The 19,669-nt window shown below is 41.3% G+C and overlaps 1 protein-coding gene across 1 annotated transcript; it reads right to left on the reverse strand.

Moving 5' to 3' along the window:
• Positions 1–243: 243 nt before the first annotated feature.
• LOC118490093 lies at positions 244–17,463 on the reverse strand. Its single transcript, XM_035987304.1, has 3 exons — positions 16,924–17,463; positions 438–475; positions 244–325 (listed from the first exon to the last, which is right to left on the reverse strand). The coding sequence occupies exons 1-3, from the start codon at positions 17,461–17,463 to the stop codon at positions 244–246; spliced, it is 660 nt and encodes a 219-aa protein (XP_035843197.1).
• Positions 17,464–19,669: the final 2,206 nt, after the last annotated feature.

Below are 19,669 nucleotides of genomic sequence, written 5' to 3' on the forward strand. Positions count from 1 at the left end.
GTGCTTCATCACTACCAAACAAGTATCTCAAAGAACTATGGCCACCACCACTGCTCACTCATTGATTCATATTTTCACCTTCTTAATGACTAAAACACTAACCTTGCACATAGTTTTAACTACATTTTAGAGACAAACAAACAAACAATATAAATTTGGCCTAAAATCTTGGATTTACCACACATCGGCGCCTTTAATCATTCAACACTCACTAAGCACTCTTAAGACTATTCTTACTGAACATTAATTCTCAATCATCTTCAAAACCAGTTTGCACTTAAATGCAGTAACAATAATATTCAAAATAAATGCATAATTGCAAGTCCTAAGATAAACAAACTAAAAAGAAATAAAAAAGAACACAAGATTACCATCTTCTCTATACAAAACATCCCCACCATAAAATCCTAAAAACCAATCATTTTTAAACAATGTACCAGTGTATTCCAGAAACCATTGAAACCAGATCTACGGCCTACACAACACAACCGAAATAGAAACAAAAATGTCACACCCCGATATTTCCACGTGTTATCGGTGGGCCCGGTGGGGAGTATCGTGACGTAGTTGATATCGTCATAGTCAAACAACACAATTTAATGCACAGCGGAAGCAAAAGATAAATTTCATTCCAAACCGATGGAGAGTAATATTAAGTATTACAAAACGGTTGTAAAAGATCCACAGGCGGATCAAAATTAAAAGTAAACATTGTTGAACAGATTTAAAGGCATTTAAGCTCACAAGACTCTTTTATTGATGCTAGGAGATGCCAGCCTATTCCGATTAGTACCTGCACTTAGCCTTTTTGGAAAATACGTCAGTTTACACTTGTAAATACAATTAACTGACTCATTTCAAAAATGTTTAGAAAACTGATTTGAATGCACGAGGCACAAAATATCTTTTATAACTTGGGATAATTATTTATATTTAAACTTGTAAAAGAATTACATGTTCGTTATACGTTCAGTAGCCTGGGCTGAATACCGGGTTAAAGATTAATTGACACACCACATAATATAATCCCGCAGCGAGTTATTCTAGAACGGCGGTTATATCTTTTTATATACGCACCGGCAGGTATATGCCTACACCCCGTGCTTAGGTTGTGGTCATTTCAATAAATGATGCCAAGGATATCCGGGACATGGTCCTTAACCCCCCAAAGGCTTTAAGCAAACAAAACAGTTTTTAAACGGGTCATTTCAATAAATTAACCTTCATATGATTAAAAATTCAATGCCCGACCAAGCGGTATTTTATACACCGTACCCCAAGCCCGTATAAGGGAAAATGAGTTAAAAGTATTTACCTGAGCAAGTATATATCACAATCAGTGAGTGCAAGGAGCTTTTACTGGGCTCCTAATCTGGAACGAAGGTTTTTAATAACCTATTAGATTCCTAACAGGTCTTAATTAAGCCTAAACTTAGACCGGTTAGTTTTAAAGGAAGCTATACGATTCAAATGCACGATTAAGCGAAGACCGGAATAGAATGTATTTTAGACCCGACAAGTTTAAATACTTGTATAATATGGGTAGACTAAACACATTCTGGATTTTGAGACAAAAATGATAAGGTTTGACCCGTTACGGTCAATTTATGCAAACTAGTTACATAAACCGAACCAAATGCGAAAAATGCATAACGGGTAACCATAAGAGTCATATACAGGTTTCCTAAGTTAATATGCCTTAAATATGTTGTGATATCAGTAAGATACCTTCCATTATGCCCAAAACGAATTTTAACTCAAATTTAGCCCCGAAGGGGTATTTTGGTCATTTTAAAGGTTATAAAAGAGATTAATTATTAATCTGAGGTTGAGGTCTGATTTGATCAGTAAAAATACTTAGTTTAGTAAGTTATATCAGAAGGGTATTACATATATGTGAAATTTATTGTTTATAACTAAACTATGCACCGAAGGGGCATTTTGGTAATTTCACATAAGGTCTAAAGGTCAAATTTGGAAATCTGAGTTAAAAACTTTTGCTTACTGTTAAAGTATAAAATTTACTGAAAACATCAGTAGGTATTAAGTCTTACATATTTAAAATAGTTTTATTACATACTATGCGTTTAAAACGCGTACGATTTTAAGCGATTTCCGGGTTTTATAAGAAAAGCTGATATTTTTTTTCATTCCAGAAGGCTTAAAATATTTTATTTATCATATAAAAATCAGTAGCAAAAGGTTTGGTATCAAAATGTTATGTAAAACTCATTTCATTCAAGAAAAGGGTATAACCGACAATTACCGAATCAAAGCTAGAACCCTATGTTATGCTCAGCCTAATAATAAATAAAAATCTTTAAAATCCAAAAATATTATATTACATCATGGAGTAAAAGGTTGGTGTCAAAATTTGGGTTTAGATAGGCTATATACTAATAATGCCGTTTAATTAATAAAAAGCTTTTAATTTACGCTATTGAGCATAACTCCTAATCTAGACCTCTAACTGATGTCAAATTTTTAGGACAACTTTATAAATCAGTAATAAAGGTTTCTATTCTTTCACATTTTCAAAAATATCGTTTTAAGGTCAAAAGGGCATAATAGTCAACATTTAGGCATATAATGGAAACATGCAAATGAATCGGATAACTAAGGAACCAAGTTGTATAACCTCAAAGGGTTATACTCACCTATAACCTGGTCCTAAAAGAGCTCTAAGGCATTTCTAAAATAATCTAAATCGGGTCAGAACTGAAAGTCAAAGCAATAGTCAAGTTTGGTGACTTTCGGTTGCGAACCGTTCCTAAACTTGAAATTGTCGGGTTGAACATGCTTATACATGTTCTTACATTAATTACCAAGTTATACAAGTGATAAAACAGGTTTCATAGCTTCTACATTGCTAATTATGTGTTTATTAGAAAATCAGTTTTCTGTTGACTTTTTAGTATTAGGTTTGACCCGACATTTGACCAAGTTAGGTTGATAATCAGTAGGTGCCCTATTAGGGGTTTATTACCTACAGAATTACCAACTTTTAACTACTTTCAATTTGACTATTGACTGGACCATTATCGATTAATCACGAAGTCAATCCTTAATTACGATAAGTTTGACTTATGGTCATTAAGCTAATTAAAACTGAAATTAGGAAGTTAAGGACACTTACAAAGGTCCTAAGCACGATTATGGATCCTAAGGAAACTTGTTGAAGACCAGAGAAGCTCCAGAGAAGTCCTTGAAGTGAGTTTGAATGAGCAAGACCCATGGTTGCAACTTCAACTCTTTATATAAGAACCCAAATTGCACAAGATCATCACACCCAAGTCTACAAAAGTTCCCTGATCATCCCATGAGTCCCTATGCGTGTAAAACCATTGGCCATGCACCTGTATTTCGAAAACCATGCAAGAAAGGCGGTGTAACAGGCTGAACAGGCATCTATCCATTTTCTACTGCCAGTGACAGCCTTACGGACTGTAAGCAATATCCTTTGTGGTCCGTATGCACCACTTACGGACCGTAAGTCCAAAATTATACGATCCGCAACCGACCCTGATCAAAGATGCCCAGCTACAACCTTGCGGACTGTAAGCCATTGGCTTTGCTGTCCGTATTCGCTTTTTTATTATATCCGCCCAGCTTTGCCACCTTACGGATCGTATGATAGTCTCTTTGCGGTCCGTAAGCCTCCATCAGAAGACACAATTTTGTGAACTCTTAGGTTTAACCATGCATTCTCTACAACTTCGAATCATATGCCTTTATTAGCAGGAGGGGACCATGAATAAGACTTTTGCATGCTCTTGAAAGTGTTGCCATGCACTTACGCATCCTTGGATTTTATTGATGAAGGTTTTTGAAGGGAATTTGTCGTATGAAACATAGGATCCATTTCTTTTGCAAATTTGAATTATACATTGTCAAAATAACCGGATCGAATATATATATCAGATGTTTATAAAATATATTAAGGTTTGGGATTTATAAAAAGGTCACTCAGAGGTATTAATTAACATATCGACACTTTCAAATCCTAACATACATCTTTTAACTTGTTCCGGGTTTATAACACGTTTACCTTACATGACACGTGTCTTTATTTTATTGGGTATGATTTTACGAGGTGTTACATCCTCACCCCCTTAAAAGAAATCTCGACCTCGAGATTTACTGAAATAAATGAGGGTACTTTTCTTTCATTGTGGACTCTACCTCCCACGTGTATTCGGGACCTCTACGGGCATCCCATTCGACCTTTACAATTGGCACGTGCTTCCTTCGAAGCTTCCTAACTTGTCGATCCTCGATCGACAAAGGTTTCTCAACAAATGTCACACCCCCAAAATCCACACGCGGAGTATCACCGCTTGGGAGCGTGACTGACCAGGATCAAGCCACCAATCATATTGAACATGTAATTAATATTAAGTAAAATAAATGTAAACCATCCATTCAATACGATAGGTGTTCAAAACATAACCATAGTTTCAAAGTGTAGCGGAAGCATAGTAAATAAACCAACAGTAGTTAATAGTTTTAAATGTCATAATAGTTCAACGTAGAGACCACGATCCTTGCCCACAACGACCCGCTTCTCCAGTGCAAGCTCCAAGTACCTAACGATCTGCAAGGCATGTAACAGAATGATCAACAAACTAGTTGAGCGAGTTCACAGTAAGTAAATGCGTAACAGTAAGTAACGGGTGGCTCTACTGGGCCAATAGTAAGTTATACAAGTGGGGGCTTCCCATGTTATGTGACCACTAGACTATTCGTATTATCCCTGTTCTTCGTCCGAGAACAGTAGCGCGTATAAGGTGTGCGTAGGTTTTACGCACGTATCCTTCATAACCGAGGATAGAAGTAAGTAATGCGTACACGTAGGTTTTACGTGCGTATCCTTTGTAACGAGGATAGTAATTGGCATGTGACCACGTAGGTGTTATCCCAACCTACGGAATAGAAGTAAGTAATGCGTACACGTAGGTTTTACGTGCGTATCCTTTGTACCGAGGATAGTAATTGGCATGTGACCACGTAGGTGTTATCCCAACCTACGGAACCGTCCTGACATCCGAGGACCATGATAGGTGATAGTCTAGGAAAAACATATGTACGTTCATAATCAATGATAACCTTTAACCCGTTCCCACGACCCGGGAATCCCATGCCTTAGTAGGAGTGTGAACTCACCTTGGTTTGCTCGGTATGCTAGGTTATGCACTCACAAGTAATTAATCACGTCCTATTGTATGCACGTATAACAAATCAGTTCATGTTCGCAATGATACGCATGCAATTTAATGTTCACATAACAGTCAGTTTGCATATCGGCACAACACGTATTATTTCACATTAAATCATCAGCGTGCACGAATACAATTATTAACACTCATCACCAAGCATGGCATGCCAAATAAATCAAACATATGTTCCATTATTCAAAGCATGTTCATAACCTACAATATCTTTCGAATCCACCCTTATCTTTCGACGCACATCTACCTTTCGGTTCATGTGTTATCTTTCGTCAAACAGTTATCTTTCGGTTCACAACTATGTTTCGTATAACTAACATCTTTCGGTCAAAGCTATCCTTCGGTCCCAACAACTATCTTTCGAGTAGCAAGTAACAACAACTATCTTTCGAGTGGCAAGTATCTTTCGGTTACAATCAGTTTTCATGCAAAAAGGCAGTTACCACACAACCCTAAATGAGCATCTGGCATCAGAATTATAAACAACCAAACATGATCATCATCGAAGTCAACAACAATGGCCGACAACTTATCAAGTATTATTATATTAATTTGCACATGCACTGGTAACATAATTGATCACATGGCCGCCACTTTCGATTGATGTTTATCCCTTGGTTGCATTATTCAGGACTCCACATGAATCATTCTAATCGAAACAGTGGGCATTTAATTTAAATCACCACCTCAATTTCTATATAATACATTAAATGGTGCGGCCCAATCAGGTTCATAGGATTTGTGATCTTTAGTCAAACATCAATGTCATGCCAATATTTAATAAGAGCAATTTGTGATTGGACCATAATAATATGTAGCATATGAATTATCAATATCAATAGTACACATCAATATCAAGATCGGCAGTTCACGTGATCCTCCATCCATATTAATCATTCAATCACATGAATAATAGGGCTATCATATATTTAGTTGAATATGCACTGTGATCTAAGAATTCATATAATAAGCACATGACATACTGACAATTACATGTGGGTATGTAAACAATGACTGAAAATCATAAAGGATTCAAGACATCAATCACGCGCATGTGAGCCGATTTTCAAGACATCAATATTAATTAACATCATCAACAATCATGTACACAATCAAACATACTAACCAATTAATGGCAGGAAAGGTGATCCGAACGATAGTCTTCGGTTAGAAAGAATGTGTGTGCCGTCGGGTTCCAAGCAACGAGAGAGGAAGCCTAGGGTTTTGTGTGTGTATATGTTTCTGTAAAAATGCCAAAGGGTTATCACATTCCCATTTGTTAAACGTGTAAGGTGGATAGGCCGGACCCTCACTTGGGCCGCCCTAGAGTCCGACTACAAAGGTCACGGCCCAAAAGGGCTTGTACTAGTGTGAGTGTTGTACGGTTCGAGTTATTTATACATACACACATTTACACAATGCACACAACGTATACATAATCATATAATCACTCAATTTATAATGCTCACATAATCATATAACATTCATGTAATCATTCATTTCCGTAAATTCACATAATCACATATTGTAACGTCATATCATTCGATAGGTCAATTAAGGTCACCCACGTTACATACGTTGCAAAGACGGGTTCTAAAGTTCGAGTTGTCACATTATCCCCAACTTGAAAGAAATTTCGTCCCGAAATTTGGTACGCACTCACTGAGGAAGCTAGGTAAGTTACATCGTTCACTAGTTTTCCTGGGGTGTCACATCATCCCCCCGTTGATTTGGAATTTCGTCCCGAAATTCAGTAGTAGTAGCTTCAGCCTCAGAAGTGGATGCATTGGTTTCGAATAGCTGGGGGTACTTTTCTTTCATCTGGTCTTCGCGTTCCCAGGTATACTCTGGGCCACGCTGGGAGTTCCAACGAACTCGAACAAGAGGAATTCTCTTGTGTTGAGGACCTTAACGTCCCGGTCCGTGATTTCAACTGGTTCCTCGACGAACTGCAACCGCTCGTCGATAGTGAGTTCCTTAAAAGGAACTATAAGGGTCTCATCTGATAGGCATTTCTTCAGATTCGACACATGAAATACGTTGTGAACTGCACCGAGTTCAGCTGGTAGGTTTAGTCTGTAGGCTACTTTGCCAATCTTTTCTAAGATTTCGAATGGTCCGACGTACCGCGGATTCAGTTTGCCTCTTTTACCAAATCGAACCACACCCTTCCAGGGTGAAACTTTCAATAAAACCCGATCCCCGACCTCAAATTCCAATGGCTTTCTACGCTTGTCCGCGTAGGCTTTCTGACGGTCGCGTGCTGCCGCCATGCGTTGTCGTATCTGCGCAATCTTTTCTGTGGCGTCCACTACAATCTCTGGACCTGTAATTTGACTATCCCCCACCTCTGCCCAACAGAGAGGTGACCGGCATTTACGTCCGTACAATGCCTCGAATGGAGCGGCTTGAATGCTGGTATGATAGCTGTTATTGTATGAAAACTCCACTAAAGGGAGGTGCTTTTCCCAGCCGTTGCCGAAGTCTATAACGCATGCCCGAAGCATGTCTTCAAGAGTTTGGATTGTTCGTTCAGACTGCCCATCCGTCTGAGGATGATATGCTGTGCTCATGTCTAATCGTGAGCCGAAAGATTTATGCATTGCTTGCCATAGCTCTGACGTGAATCGTGCATCGCGATCCGAAATAATAGAGGTGGGCACTCCGTGCCTCGAAACAACTTCTTTAAGATAGACGTCTGCGAGAGTGGAGAACTTGTCCGTTTCCTTGATCGGCAGGAAGTGTGCAGACTTGGTGAGTCGATCAACTATGACCCATATTGTATAGTTCCCACGCTGAGATCTAGGTAGACCTGTAACAAAATCCATGGAAATTTCTTCCCATTTCCATTGCGGTATCTTAGGCTGCTGAAGTAGACCAGCTGGTTTCTGATATTCAACCTTAACTCTCGCACAGGTTAAGCATTTTCCAACGTACGTAGCGATGTGAGCCTTCAAACTAGGCCACCAATAAGTAGTGCTGATGTCGTGGTACATTTTATCCGACCCTGGATGTACCGAATAGCGAGACTTGTGAGCTTCATCCATTACAAGTTCGCGTAAACCGCCATAAAGTGGGACCCAAATACGCCCCGTTACATAGTAGGCGCCGTCTTCCTTTTGTTCCATGCGTTGCCTTGAGCCGCGTAAGGCTTCAGCTTTGACGTTTTCGGGTTTCAGTGCTTCTAACTGAGCAGCTCGTATCTGTGCAGGAAGACTGGACTGAATCGTAAGCTGTAGCGCTCGCACGCGCTTAGGTAGAGTGTCTTTTCGGCTAAGGGCATCAGCCACAACATTGGCCTTGCCTGGATGATACTTGATGGCGCATTCATAGTCGTTTAGAAGTTCAACCCATCTCCGTTGACGCATATTCAAATCCTTTTGCTTAAGAATATGCTCGAGACTCCTGTGATCGGTGTAAATCGTGCACCTGGTACCGTACAGGTAGTGTCGCCATATCTTAAGCGCGAAAACAACAGCTCCCAGTTCTAAATCGTGCGTCGTGTAGTTCCGTTCATGAACCTTGAGTTGCCGCGAAGCGTAGGCAATAACTTTATCCCGCTGCATCAATACACAACCCAGCCCCTGTATCGATGCGTCACAATAAACCACGAAGTCATCCGTGCCCTCTGGCAATGAGAGAATAGGTGCGCTGCAAAGCCTATCCTTTAAGTACTGAAAAGCGGTCTCTTGCGTATTACCCCATCTGTAAACGACACCTTTCTGTGTTAGCATAGTAAGTGGTTGCGCGATCTTTGAGAAGTCTTTAATAAATCGCCTGTAGTAACCCGCCAAACCCAAGAATTGGCGTATTTCTGTCGGTGTACGTGGTGCTGGCTAGTTTCTGATCGAATCAACCTTGGATGGATCGACATGAATCCCATCCTTGTTTACCACATGGCCTAAGAAGTGGACTTCACGAAGCCAGAAGTCGCATTTTGAAAACTTTGCGTACAGTTGCTCCTTTCGAAGAAGTTCCAAGATAAGACGTAAGTGCTGCTTGTGTTCCTCCTGACTCTTGGAGTAAATCAGAATGTCGTCGATGAAAACAATGACGAACTTGTCGAGATAGGGTTTGCACACCCTGTTCATAAGATCCATGAAAAACTGCAGGCGAGCTCTGAAAGCTGTCTTGGAGACGTCCTCATCCCGGACCCTCAGCTGATGATAATCAGCCTGTAGATCAACCTTGGAGTAGTAACTCGACCCTTACAACTGGGCGAATAAGTCGTCAATGCGTGGAAGAGGATAACGGTTCTTCACTGTGATCTTGTTCAGTTCACGGTAATCAATTTCACATCCTGAAGGTGCCATCCTTCTTTTTCACAGATAATTGGTATCCAAGAGTTCTTGTAGTTGCGTCAATAGTTCTTCCGATTCTGATGGAGCTAAGCGATACGGTGCTCGAGCTATGGGTGCTGCTTCTGGAGCGAGCTCGATTTGAAATTCGACCTGACGATGAGGCGGTAGACCAGGTAAATCTTTAGGAAACACCTGAGGAAAGTCGCGTACAGCTGGATGGTCTTCCAACTTCTTTTCTTTGCATGGGATTTCTGCTTGCTGTTGCTGCTGACGATTCCGATTTGCAGGCCGTGGACTCCTGAATCCTTAGCTTCATGGCCCATCTTGAGACACCTCTGGAAACGTCCCTCGTTGCACTAACCACCGTGGTGTCTGTTGCATTAGTTACACATTGGGTGAATTCCCCGATATCCACCCTGCCCCTGACCACCAGAAGTTGGCTGACTCGGCTCTGGTGATCACTATTCTTGCGCTGCTGCTGTGCTTGAGACTGAACGGTAGCTGAACCCTTGCTGGAATACCCATCCCATTTCCGCTTGCTGTCACTAGGAGTAGCGGGAGTAGCAGGAGTGGTAGCGGTAGTAATAGCGCTGATACAACTAGGCAGCCTGTTCTGTTCCACTGCCTGATCCGTGAGGCGATAAGCAAGACACTGAATGTCTTGAATGTTGTCGAGGTTAGCCGATGTAGCATAGCTCTGAATTTCTGAGGCTAGACCCTTGTGATACAATTCGATATGCTTGCTTGGAGGGTCCACCATGGTTGGACACAAGATGGCCAATTCGTTCGTCCGTTTCGTATAAGCATCAATTCCTGACCCCGTCATTTTCAAATGGTAAAGCTCCACTTCCAACTTGTGGATGTCATAACGCGTGCAGTGTTCCCTTTTAATGCGTTCTTTGAATTCGTTTCATGGGGTGGCGTTAGCAGTTGCCAACCCTAGTATCCGTACTTGCGCGTTCCACCAGATTAGCGCGATTTCTTCCAAAGTACCAGTGGCGTACTTGACCCTGCGAGCCTCAGGGCATTCACACATCTCGAATACCGACTCGAGCTTCCCAAACCAATGGAGTAGTCCAACTGCTCCTTCTGGGCCACTGAATGTGTTTGGACGACAGTCCATGAAGTTCTTGAATGTGCAGGCATGTTGCTATGCGTTCCGACCCGTTGCGCGAGAAAGATAGGTCAAGGTTAAGCGCGAGAGTTGGGTCACGAGAGTAGGATCTAACATCCTAGAATAGGTCTGGAATAGCAGGTTATACCTCCTGCTTGTGCGGCTGCAAGTGCCGCAGCAACTTGTTCGTTAATGAGAGCCGTCAACTGGGCTTGAGTCATGTCAACACGTCCAGACATGATCTAACAGTAAAGGTAGCATAAGTAAGAATGGTTCACGAGTAGTGCGATGACAGAAGAGTGTAAGCACGTATGTGTTCTCATGCAATGACAAGTTGTGAGCAAGGTAATGTAAGCATACTACGAGCAAAGTTCTATGCAAATTCTAGCATGTAGGCAATAAACATAAACATTATTACCTAGGAAGTTGAGTCTTGCACGTGGAGCGAAGCGTCGTTGTGGATCGTTGAGAGCACTGTTCTGGTTATAGTCTGGTTTTAATAAAAACGTTTTTCCATATTAAAACCAAGTTCTCTATAACCAATGGCTCTGATACCAATCTGTCACACCCCCAAAATCCACACGCGGAGTATCACCGCTTGGGAGCGTGACTGACCAGGATCAAGCCACCAATCATATTGAACATGTAATTAATATTAAGTAAAATAAATGTAAACCATCCATTCAATACGATAGGTGTTCAAAACATAACCATAGTTTCAAAGTGTAGCGGAAGCATAGTAAATAAACCAACAGTAGTTAATAGTTTTAAATGTCATAATAGTTCAACGTAGAGACCACGATCCTTGCCCACAACGACCCGCTTCTCCAGTGCAAGCTCCAAGTACCTAACGATCTGCAAGGCATGTAACAGAATGATCAACAAACTAGTTGAGCGAGTTCACAGTAAGTAAATGCGTAACAGTAAGTAACGGGTGGCTCTACTGGGCCAATAGTAAGTTATACAAGTGGGGGCTTCCCATGTTATGTGACCACTAGACTATTCGTATTATCCCTGTTCTTCGTCCGAGAACAGTAGCGCGTATAAGGTGTGCGTAGGTTTTACGCACGTATCCTTCATAACCGAGGATAGAAGTAAGTAATGCGTACACATAGGTTTTACGTGCGTATCCTTTGTAACGAGGATAGTAATTGGCATGTGACCACGTAGGTGTTATCCCAACCTACGGAATAGAAGTAAGTAATGCGTACACGTAGGTTTTACGTGCGTATCCTTTGTACCGAGGATAGTAATTGGCATGTGACCACGTAGGTGTTATCCCAACCTACGGAACCGTCCTGACATCCGAGGACCATGATAGGTGATAGTCTAGGAAAAACATATGTACGTTCATAATCAATGATAACCTTTAACCCGTTCCCACGACCCGGGAATCCCATGCCTTAGTAGGAGTGTGAACTCACCTTGGTTTGCTCGGTATGCTAGGTTATGCACTCACAAGTAATTAATCACGTCCTATTGTATGCACGTATAACAAATCAGTTCATGTTCGCAATGATACGCATGCAATTTAATGTTCACATAACAGTCAGTTTGCATATCGGCACAACACGTATTATTTCACATTAAATCATCAGCGTGCACGAATACAATTATTAACACTCATCACCAAGCATGGCATGCCAAATAAATCAAACATATGTTCCATTATTCAAAGCATGTTCATAACCTACAATATCTTTCGAATCCACCCTTATCTTTCGACGCACATCTACCTTTCGGTTCATGTGTTATCTTTCGTCAAACAGTTATCTTTCGGTTCACAACTATGTTTCGTATAACTAACATCTTTCGGTCAAAGCTATCCTTCGGTCCCAACAACTATCTTTCGAGTAGCAAGTAACAACAACTATCTTTCGAGTGGCAAGTATCTTTCGGTTACAATCAGTTTTCATGCAAAAAGGCAGTTACCACACAACCCTAAATGAGCATCTGGCATCAGAATTATAAACAACCAAACATGATCATCATCGAAGTCAACAACAATGGCCGACAACTTATCAAGTATTATTATATTAATTTGCACATGCACTGGTAACATAATTGATCACATGGCCGCCACTTTCGATTGATGTTTATCCCTTGGTTGCATTATTCAGGACTCCACATGAATCATTCTAATCGAAACAGTGGGCATTTAATTTAAATCACCACCTCAATTTCTATATAATACATTAAATGGTGCGGCCCAATCAGGTTCATAGGATTTGTGATCTTTAGTCAAACATCAATGTCATGCCAATATTTAATAAGAGCAATTTGTGATTGGACCATAATAATATGTAGCATATGAATTATCAATATCAATAGTACACATCAATATCAAGATCGGCAGTTCACGTGATCCTCCATCCATATTAATCATTCAATCACATGAATAATAGGGCTATCATATATTTAGTTGAATATGCACTGTGATCTAAGAATTCATATAATAAGCACATGACATACTGACAATTACATGTGGGTATGTAAACAATGACTGAAAATCATAAAGGATTCAAGACATCAATCACGCGCATGTGAGCCGATTTTCAAGACATCAATATTAATTAACATCATCAACAATCATGTACACAATCAAACATACTAACCAATTAATGGCAGGAAAGGTGATCCGAACGATAGTCTTCGGTTAGAAAGAATGTGTGTGCCGTCGGGTTCCAAGCAACGAGAGAGGAAGCCTAGGGTTTTGTGTGTGTATATGTTTCTGTAAAAATGCCAAAGGGTTATCACATTCCCATTTGTTAAACGTGTAAGGTGGATAGGCCGGACCCTCACTTGGGCCGCCCTAGAGTCCGACTACAAAGGTCACGGCCCAAAAGGGCTTGTACTAGTGTGAGTGTTGTACGGTTCGAGTTATTTATACATACACACATTTACACAATGCACACAACGTATACATAATCATATAATCACTCAATTTATAATGCTCACATAATCATATAACATTCATGTAATCATTCATTTCCGTAAATTCACATAATGACATATCGTAACGTCATATCATTCGATAGGTCAATTAAGGTCACCCACGTTACATACGTTGCAAAGACGGGTTCTAAAGTTCGAGTTGTCACAACAAATTTCAAGCTCTCATCTATGTGCACATCTGTATGGGGTACGACTAGTGATTCATCAGCTAGACATTTGCAGATGTGGAATACATTATGAATACCACTGAGCTCTTCAGGCAAATTTAACTTGTAAGCCACTGTTCTGACACATTCGATAATCTCGAATGGTCCTATGTATCTTGGGCTTAACTTGCCTTTCTTACCAAATCGCATTACTCCTTTCCAGGGTGACACTTTCAGTAAGACTTTGTCACCTACCTCAAACTTTAGAGGTTTACGCCTTTTATCTGCGTAGCTTTTCTGCCTATCCCTCGCAGCTTTGAGACGGTCTCATATCTGCACAATCTTATCTTTCGTCTCCAGGACTATATCAGGTCCTGTTAGTTGGACATCTCCAACTTCTGCCCAGCAAACAGGCGTTCTGCACTTTATTCCATATAAAGCTTCAAATGGTGCAGCTTGGATACTGGAGTGATAGCTATTATTGTACGAAAACTCGATCAGTGGAAGATGATCATCCCAACTTCCACCTAGATCAATAACACAAGCCCTTAACATATCTTCCAGCGTTTGAATTGTCCGCTCGCTTTGGCCATCCGTCTGAGGATGATATGCTATGCTGAAGTTCAATCGAGTGCCTAGGGATTGCTGAAAAATTTTCCAGAAGTGCGATGTATACCTTGTATCCCTATCAGAAATGATAGATACTGGCACCCCGTGGAGAGATACAATCTCATCCACGTACAGCTGAGCTAACTTATCTAAGCTATGTGTTTCCTTAATAGGTAGGAAGTGGGCTGACTTAGTCAGTCTATCCACTATCACCAAAATAGTATCATTTCCTCGCTTTGTCTTTGGTAATTTGGTGACAAAGTCCATAGTCACCATCTCCCACTTCAAGGTGGGTAGTTCAGGCTGTTGTAGCAAACCTGACGGCTTTTGGTGTTCTGCCTTAACTTGAGCACATGTCAGACATTTGGCCACATAAGTGGCTATAGACTTCTTCAAGCCTATCCACCAATAATTCGCCTTCAAATCCTGGCACATCTTGTCACTTCCAGGATGAACAGAATACTTGGGACTATGGGCTTCCTGGAGGATCACTTCCCTAAGTCCTCCAGAGATTGGAACCCATATTCGTCCATTCAATCTTAGGATCCCATCCTTGCCTGACAACTGTTCTGCAGTGACTCCCAGTTTTTCATTTGGATAGTTAGCTTCTAATACAGCTTCCTTCTGCGCGTAATAATCTTTCATTTAAACTGTTCTTTAATTCGATGCTCTTAGCATTGATTCTTATGGGCTTCACCCTTTCCTTCCTACTTAAGGCATCAGCGACTACATTCGCCTTGCCTGGATGGTATCGGATTTCACAATCATAGTCATTTAAGGTTTCCATCCATCGTCGATGTCTCATGTTTAAGTCCTTCTGATTAAACAGATGTTGAAGGCTCTTGTGATCTGAATAGATCACACACTTGGTACCATACAAATAATGCCTCCAAAGTTTCAGTGCAAACACAACGGCACCCAATTCCAAATCGTGGGTGGTGTAATTCTTCTCGTGCACTTTTAGTTGTCGGGAAGCATAGGCAATGACCTTGCCCTTCTGCATGAGCACACACACCATACCAGTGTGTGATGCGTCGCAGTAAACTATGAATTCTTCAATACCTTCTGGCAATGTCAACACTGGTGCATTGCTCAACTTCTGCTTGAGAATGTCAAAGGCTTCTTGCTGCTTAGGACCCCAATCAAACTTGATATTCTTGCGAGTTAATGAAGTTAGGGGTGCTGCAATCCTTGAGAAGTTTTCAATAAATCTCCTATAGTATCCTGCCAAACCCAAGAAGCTACGAAACACTGTGGGCGTCTTCGGCTCTTGCCAATTCATGATAGCTTCAATCTTTGCGGGATCCACCTGGATACCATGCTCACTAACCACATGTCCAAGGAATTGGACTTCACGAAGCCAGAATTCACACTTTGAAAACTTGGTGTAGAGCTTTTCCTGCTGAAGTAGTTCCAGAATACATCGAAGGTGCTTCTCATGGTCAGCTTGACTCTTTGAATAAATCAGAATGTCATCAATGAAGACGATAACAAATTTATCCAAGTATGGCTTGCAGACACGGTTCATGAGATCTACGTTGCTGGTGCATTAGTGAGCCCAAAAGGTATCACTAAGAACTCGTAGTGACCATAGCGAGTCCTAAATGCAGTCTAGTGCACATCTTCATTTCTAACCTTCAACTGATGGTAGCCTGACCTTAGATCGATCTTAGAGAAGTAAGTTGCCCCTTGCAATTGATCGAACAGATCGTCGATCCTGGGCAATGGATATCTATTCTTGATTGTAACCTTGTTAAGCTCGCGATAATCGATGCATAGACGCATCGATCCATCCTTCTTCTTCACAAACAGGATGGGTGCTCCCCAAGGAGATGAACTAGGACGAATAAATCCTTTTGCCAACAAATCATCTAGTTGAGTCATTAACAAATCATCTCTGTCGGTGCTAACCTGTAAGGTGCTCTTGCAATAGGTGCTGCTCCAGGAATGATGGCAATTCTGAATTCTACTTGCCTATCTGGTGGTAAACTAGGTAATTCTTCAGGGAAAACTTCCGGATATTCAGAAACGATGGGGATGTCTTCAATCTTGGGCTTTGGCTCATCAATAGACACTTGTGCCATGTAGATGACACAACCCTTCTTCATACACCTAGACGCCTTAAGCATAGACACTTGCTTGGGCAATCCATACTGAGTATCTCCCTGTATAGTAAGTGGCTCACCATACGGAGTCTTGATCACCACTTGTTTCTTGTCACAAACAATCTGAGCTTGGTTGTGAGATAACCAATCCATGCCTATTACTATGTAGAAACCAGCTAATTTCAAAGGAAGCAAGGGCAACGGTAAAGAGTGGTTCCTAATGGATATGAAACACCCCACTAATACGGTTGAAGCAGTTTCTATAGTACCATCGGCTAGTTCTACTTCATACTTTATGCTTAGGGTTCTAACAGGCAGATTTAACAACTTACAAAACTTATCATCAACAAATGACTTATCTGCTCCAGAATCAAATAATACCCTTGCATAAACATCATTAATAAGGAAGGTACCTGTTATCACATTGTCATTCTGGATCGCTTCTTGTGCATTCATCTGAAAGACCCTAGCATTGGTCTTTTTCCCATCTTCAGCCTTCTTTGCATATTTTGGGCAGTTAGACTTGATGTGCCCTTTCTCGTTGCAGTTGTAGCACGTCGTATCCTTTATCTTCTTGCAGTCTAACGTCTTGTGCTCACTTGACTTACAAATCCCACAAGCCTTGGGCTGTGATTGGGATTTTGATTCATATCTGCACCTCCCCAAATGGCGCTTCTTACAGATTTTACACTTGGGCTTATCACCCGACTGTTGATCCTCCCTTTTAAACCCGGAACTCTTCTTGCGGTTAGAGTTCCCCTTGTGTTTCTTGTCTGAACGATGCGAGTTATCATCCTCACGCTTCCTCTTCTCAACATCAGAGTTTCTAAGCGATCTCTGTCTGACCGCGTCCCGAGTAAGGGATAATGATATATCAGCTGCAGACCTAAAATTAGCTGGCCGAGAGGCCTTCAGACTAGCCTTGATCTCTGGGGCTAAACCCCCAATGAAACGAGCTATCCGCTTGGGTTCCGGTGTCACCAAATATGGAACTAATCGAGACATTGTGTTGAAGCTCGTAGGGTAGGCTTGACAATCCAGGTTCTTCATAACCAATGACAAGAAATCAGCCTCAGTCTTTTAAACCTCATGCTGAGGGCAGTAATTTTCCTTGATCAACGTCACAAACTGATCCCAAGACAGATTGTACAATGGGATCTTTCCAGTAGCTTGGATTAGAGACCTCCACCAAGCAAGTGCCTCTCCCTTGAATGACTGAGATACAAACTTCACAACATCCTTATCAGCGCAACCACTAATATCAACCACGGTATCCATCTCATCTAACCATGTCATGCAGTCAATAGCTCCTTTTCCCCAGTGAAATCGCTGGGTTTGCAGGAAACGAAATACTTATAGGAGCAACCCTTATCACGTGGTTCTTGATTTAGCACAACTTTCCTAGATGGAACACTCCTCTGGTTTGATGAGTGATGGGAATCATTATTGTGAGCGCTATGAGTCCTTGAGGGTGGTTTTGAGTGTGGTACAGATTGCGTCCTGACGTGGGTACCGCTGGTTTCATTGAACTGTCTGTCCAGAGCTCGTGTAACAGCATTATCTATCAATGCTTGCATTTCCGCTCCTGCTACATTGACTCTGGAAGTGTCATGATTCTCTCTGGGGTGACTATTGACTTCGTCTGACCCAGGCATGTAGCTTGATTGCTACATAAGGTAAATGATAATGATTTATTCAGAAGTCTATAACAGTTTTATCAATCTTGATGATTTATTAACCATGGTATTTAAGAAATCATATAGGTTAATTTGTTAAGCATATACATGCAGGATTTCATTGTAATTATCCTTAGTCATAGTTTATTAATATTTTATAATGGCACAAAAGGGCAGGTCACAAGGACAAATCTTAAAATTTTAAGCTATGATTTATAGAATCAAAGCATTAAGGTTTGAACGTAGTTCATTACCTTTCTTGACAGGGAGCCATAGACCACAACTGTCTTTTGTCTTATATGACAATGAATATGGACCGCAGGCATTACATCACTACTGGATGTTTAATATAATATCAAAAGGAATTGGAATGGTCCATTATAAGGATGACTTATGTGATTTTATCGAATCACATTTTGCCGGGAGTGTTAACATGTTTTCAGATGTTAACAAGAATTTGAATCTTAATAAGGAACTACCATCATGGCCCTTGTCTTAATATGACATATGGACTAGGCTTTGCCTTTAAGATTTATTTAATAAATAATGGCAGATTTATTTTTAAAAGGAATGGCATTTTATTTTTATTTTACATATTATATGCATGCAATGATAATTAAAATTTAACACATTCCATAATTTAAATAAAAATAATACAATAATGCCCTAAACGGGACTTAACAAAAAGACATGCCCACGCAGGGGCTAAACAGAAATACAAGTCCTCGCAGGGACTGAATACAGAAATAGATGTCCACGCAGGGACTTGATTTAAAAGAAGGAGATTACAATACAAATAAAATAAATAAGGAATCTTCAAAAATTCCTTTTCTTGCACTTCCCCTTGATTAGACTTGCTAAACCCTTGAGAAAACCTCGGTTGTGCCTACGCTCTTCTTGGACCTCCCGTTCCACCTGGCTCAACCTTTGGAGAATCTCCTGCTGTTGTGGCGGCTGGATCTGCGGTGGCTGAGGCTGCTGCGGCTGCAGAGGTTGAGGTGGTGGCGGGTATTGATACCCATAGGTCGGGTATCCAGTCGTCCAAGGACCTCCATAGGGCCCTTCAGGATGAAGAGCATTGTAGTTTGACGCTACCAGGTATGGGTCAACATCAGCATAGTTGTAGTTGGTATGGGTCGGCTGCTCAAAAGGGTTGTACGCCGCTGAACCGGCGTATGCAGGAATTGGGTTATCATAACCCATTGGTGGCGGCACGATAGGCGCAGAGTCCACCTCAGAGACGGGGTTTGAAGGCCCTCCCATCTGCAGGTCTTCATAAAGTGGCGGGTAGTGGTTGCCACTCGAAGGTTGAGGGGTGCTGATACGGACTCCCCCTCGCACGGACATCCGTGCGTTTGATCTTCTCTGCCTCGGTGGCTCCGGAGGCGGCTGCTGAACTGGCGGCGGTGGTGCAGTGGAGTGACTGCCACAAAACGCGAATCCTCGGAAGGATCCTGCTGCTGATGCAGAGATGAGTGGTAAGAAGGAGTAAATACCCAGTCATATTGGGCAAAGCTCACCTCGTAGCTATCTGG

The sequence above is a fragment of the Helianthus annuus genome, chromosome 1 (genome assembly GCF_002127325.2).
Source record: "Helianthus annuus cultivar XRQ/B chromosome 1, HanXRQr2.0-SUNRISE, whole genome shotgun sequence".
Lineage (NCBI taxonomy): Eukaryota > Viridiplantae > Streptophyta > Magnoliopsida > Asterales > Asteraceae > Helianthus > Helianthus annuus.

Coding starts and splice junctions, on each gene's coding strand:
- LOC118490093 (XM_035987304.1), bottom strand. CDS start 17,463: ATGTCTCGATTAGTTCCATATTTGGTGACACCGGAACCCAAGCGGATA. Junction 476..16,923: donor GGAAAAAGACCAATGCTAGG/GTCTTTCAGATG, acceptor TGTGTTGTGTAG/GCCGTAGATCTGGTTTCAAT. Junction 326..437: donor ATGGTTTCTGGAATACACTG/GTACATTGTTTA, acceptor TGTTTATCTTAG/GACTTGCAATTATGCATTTA.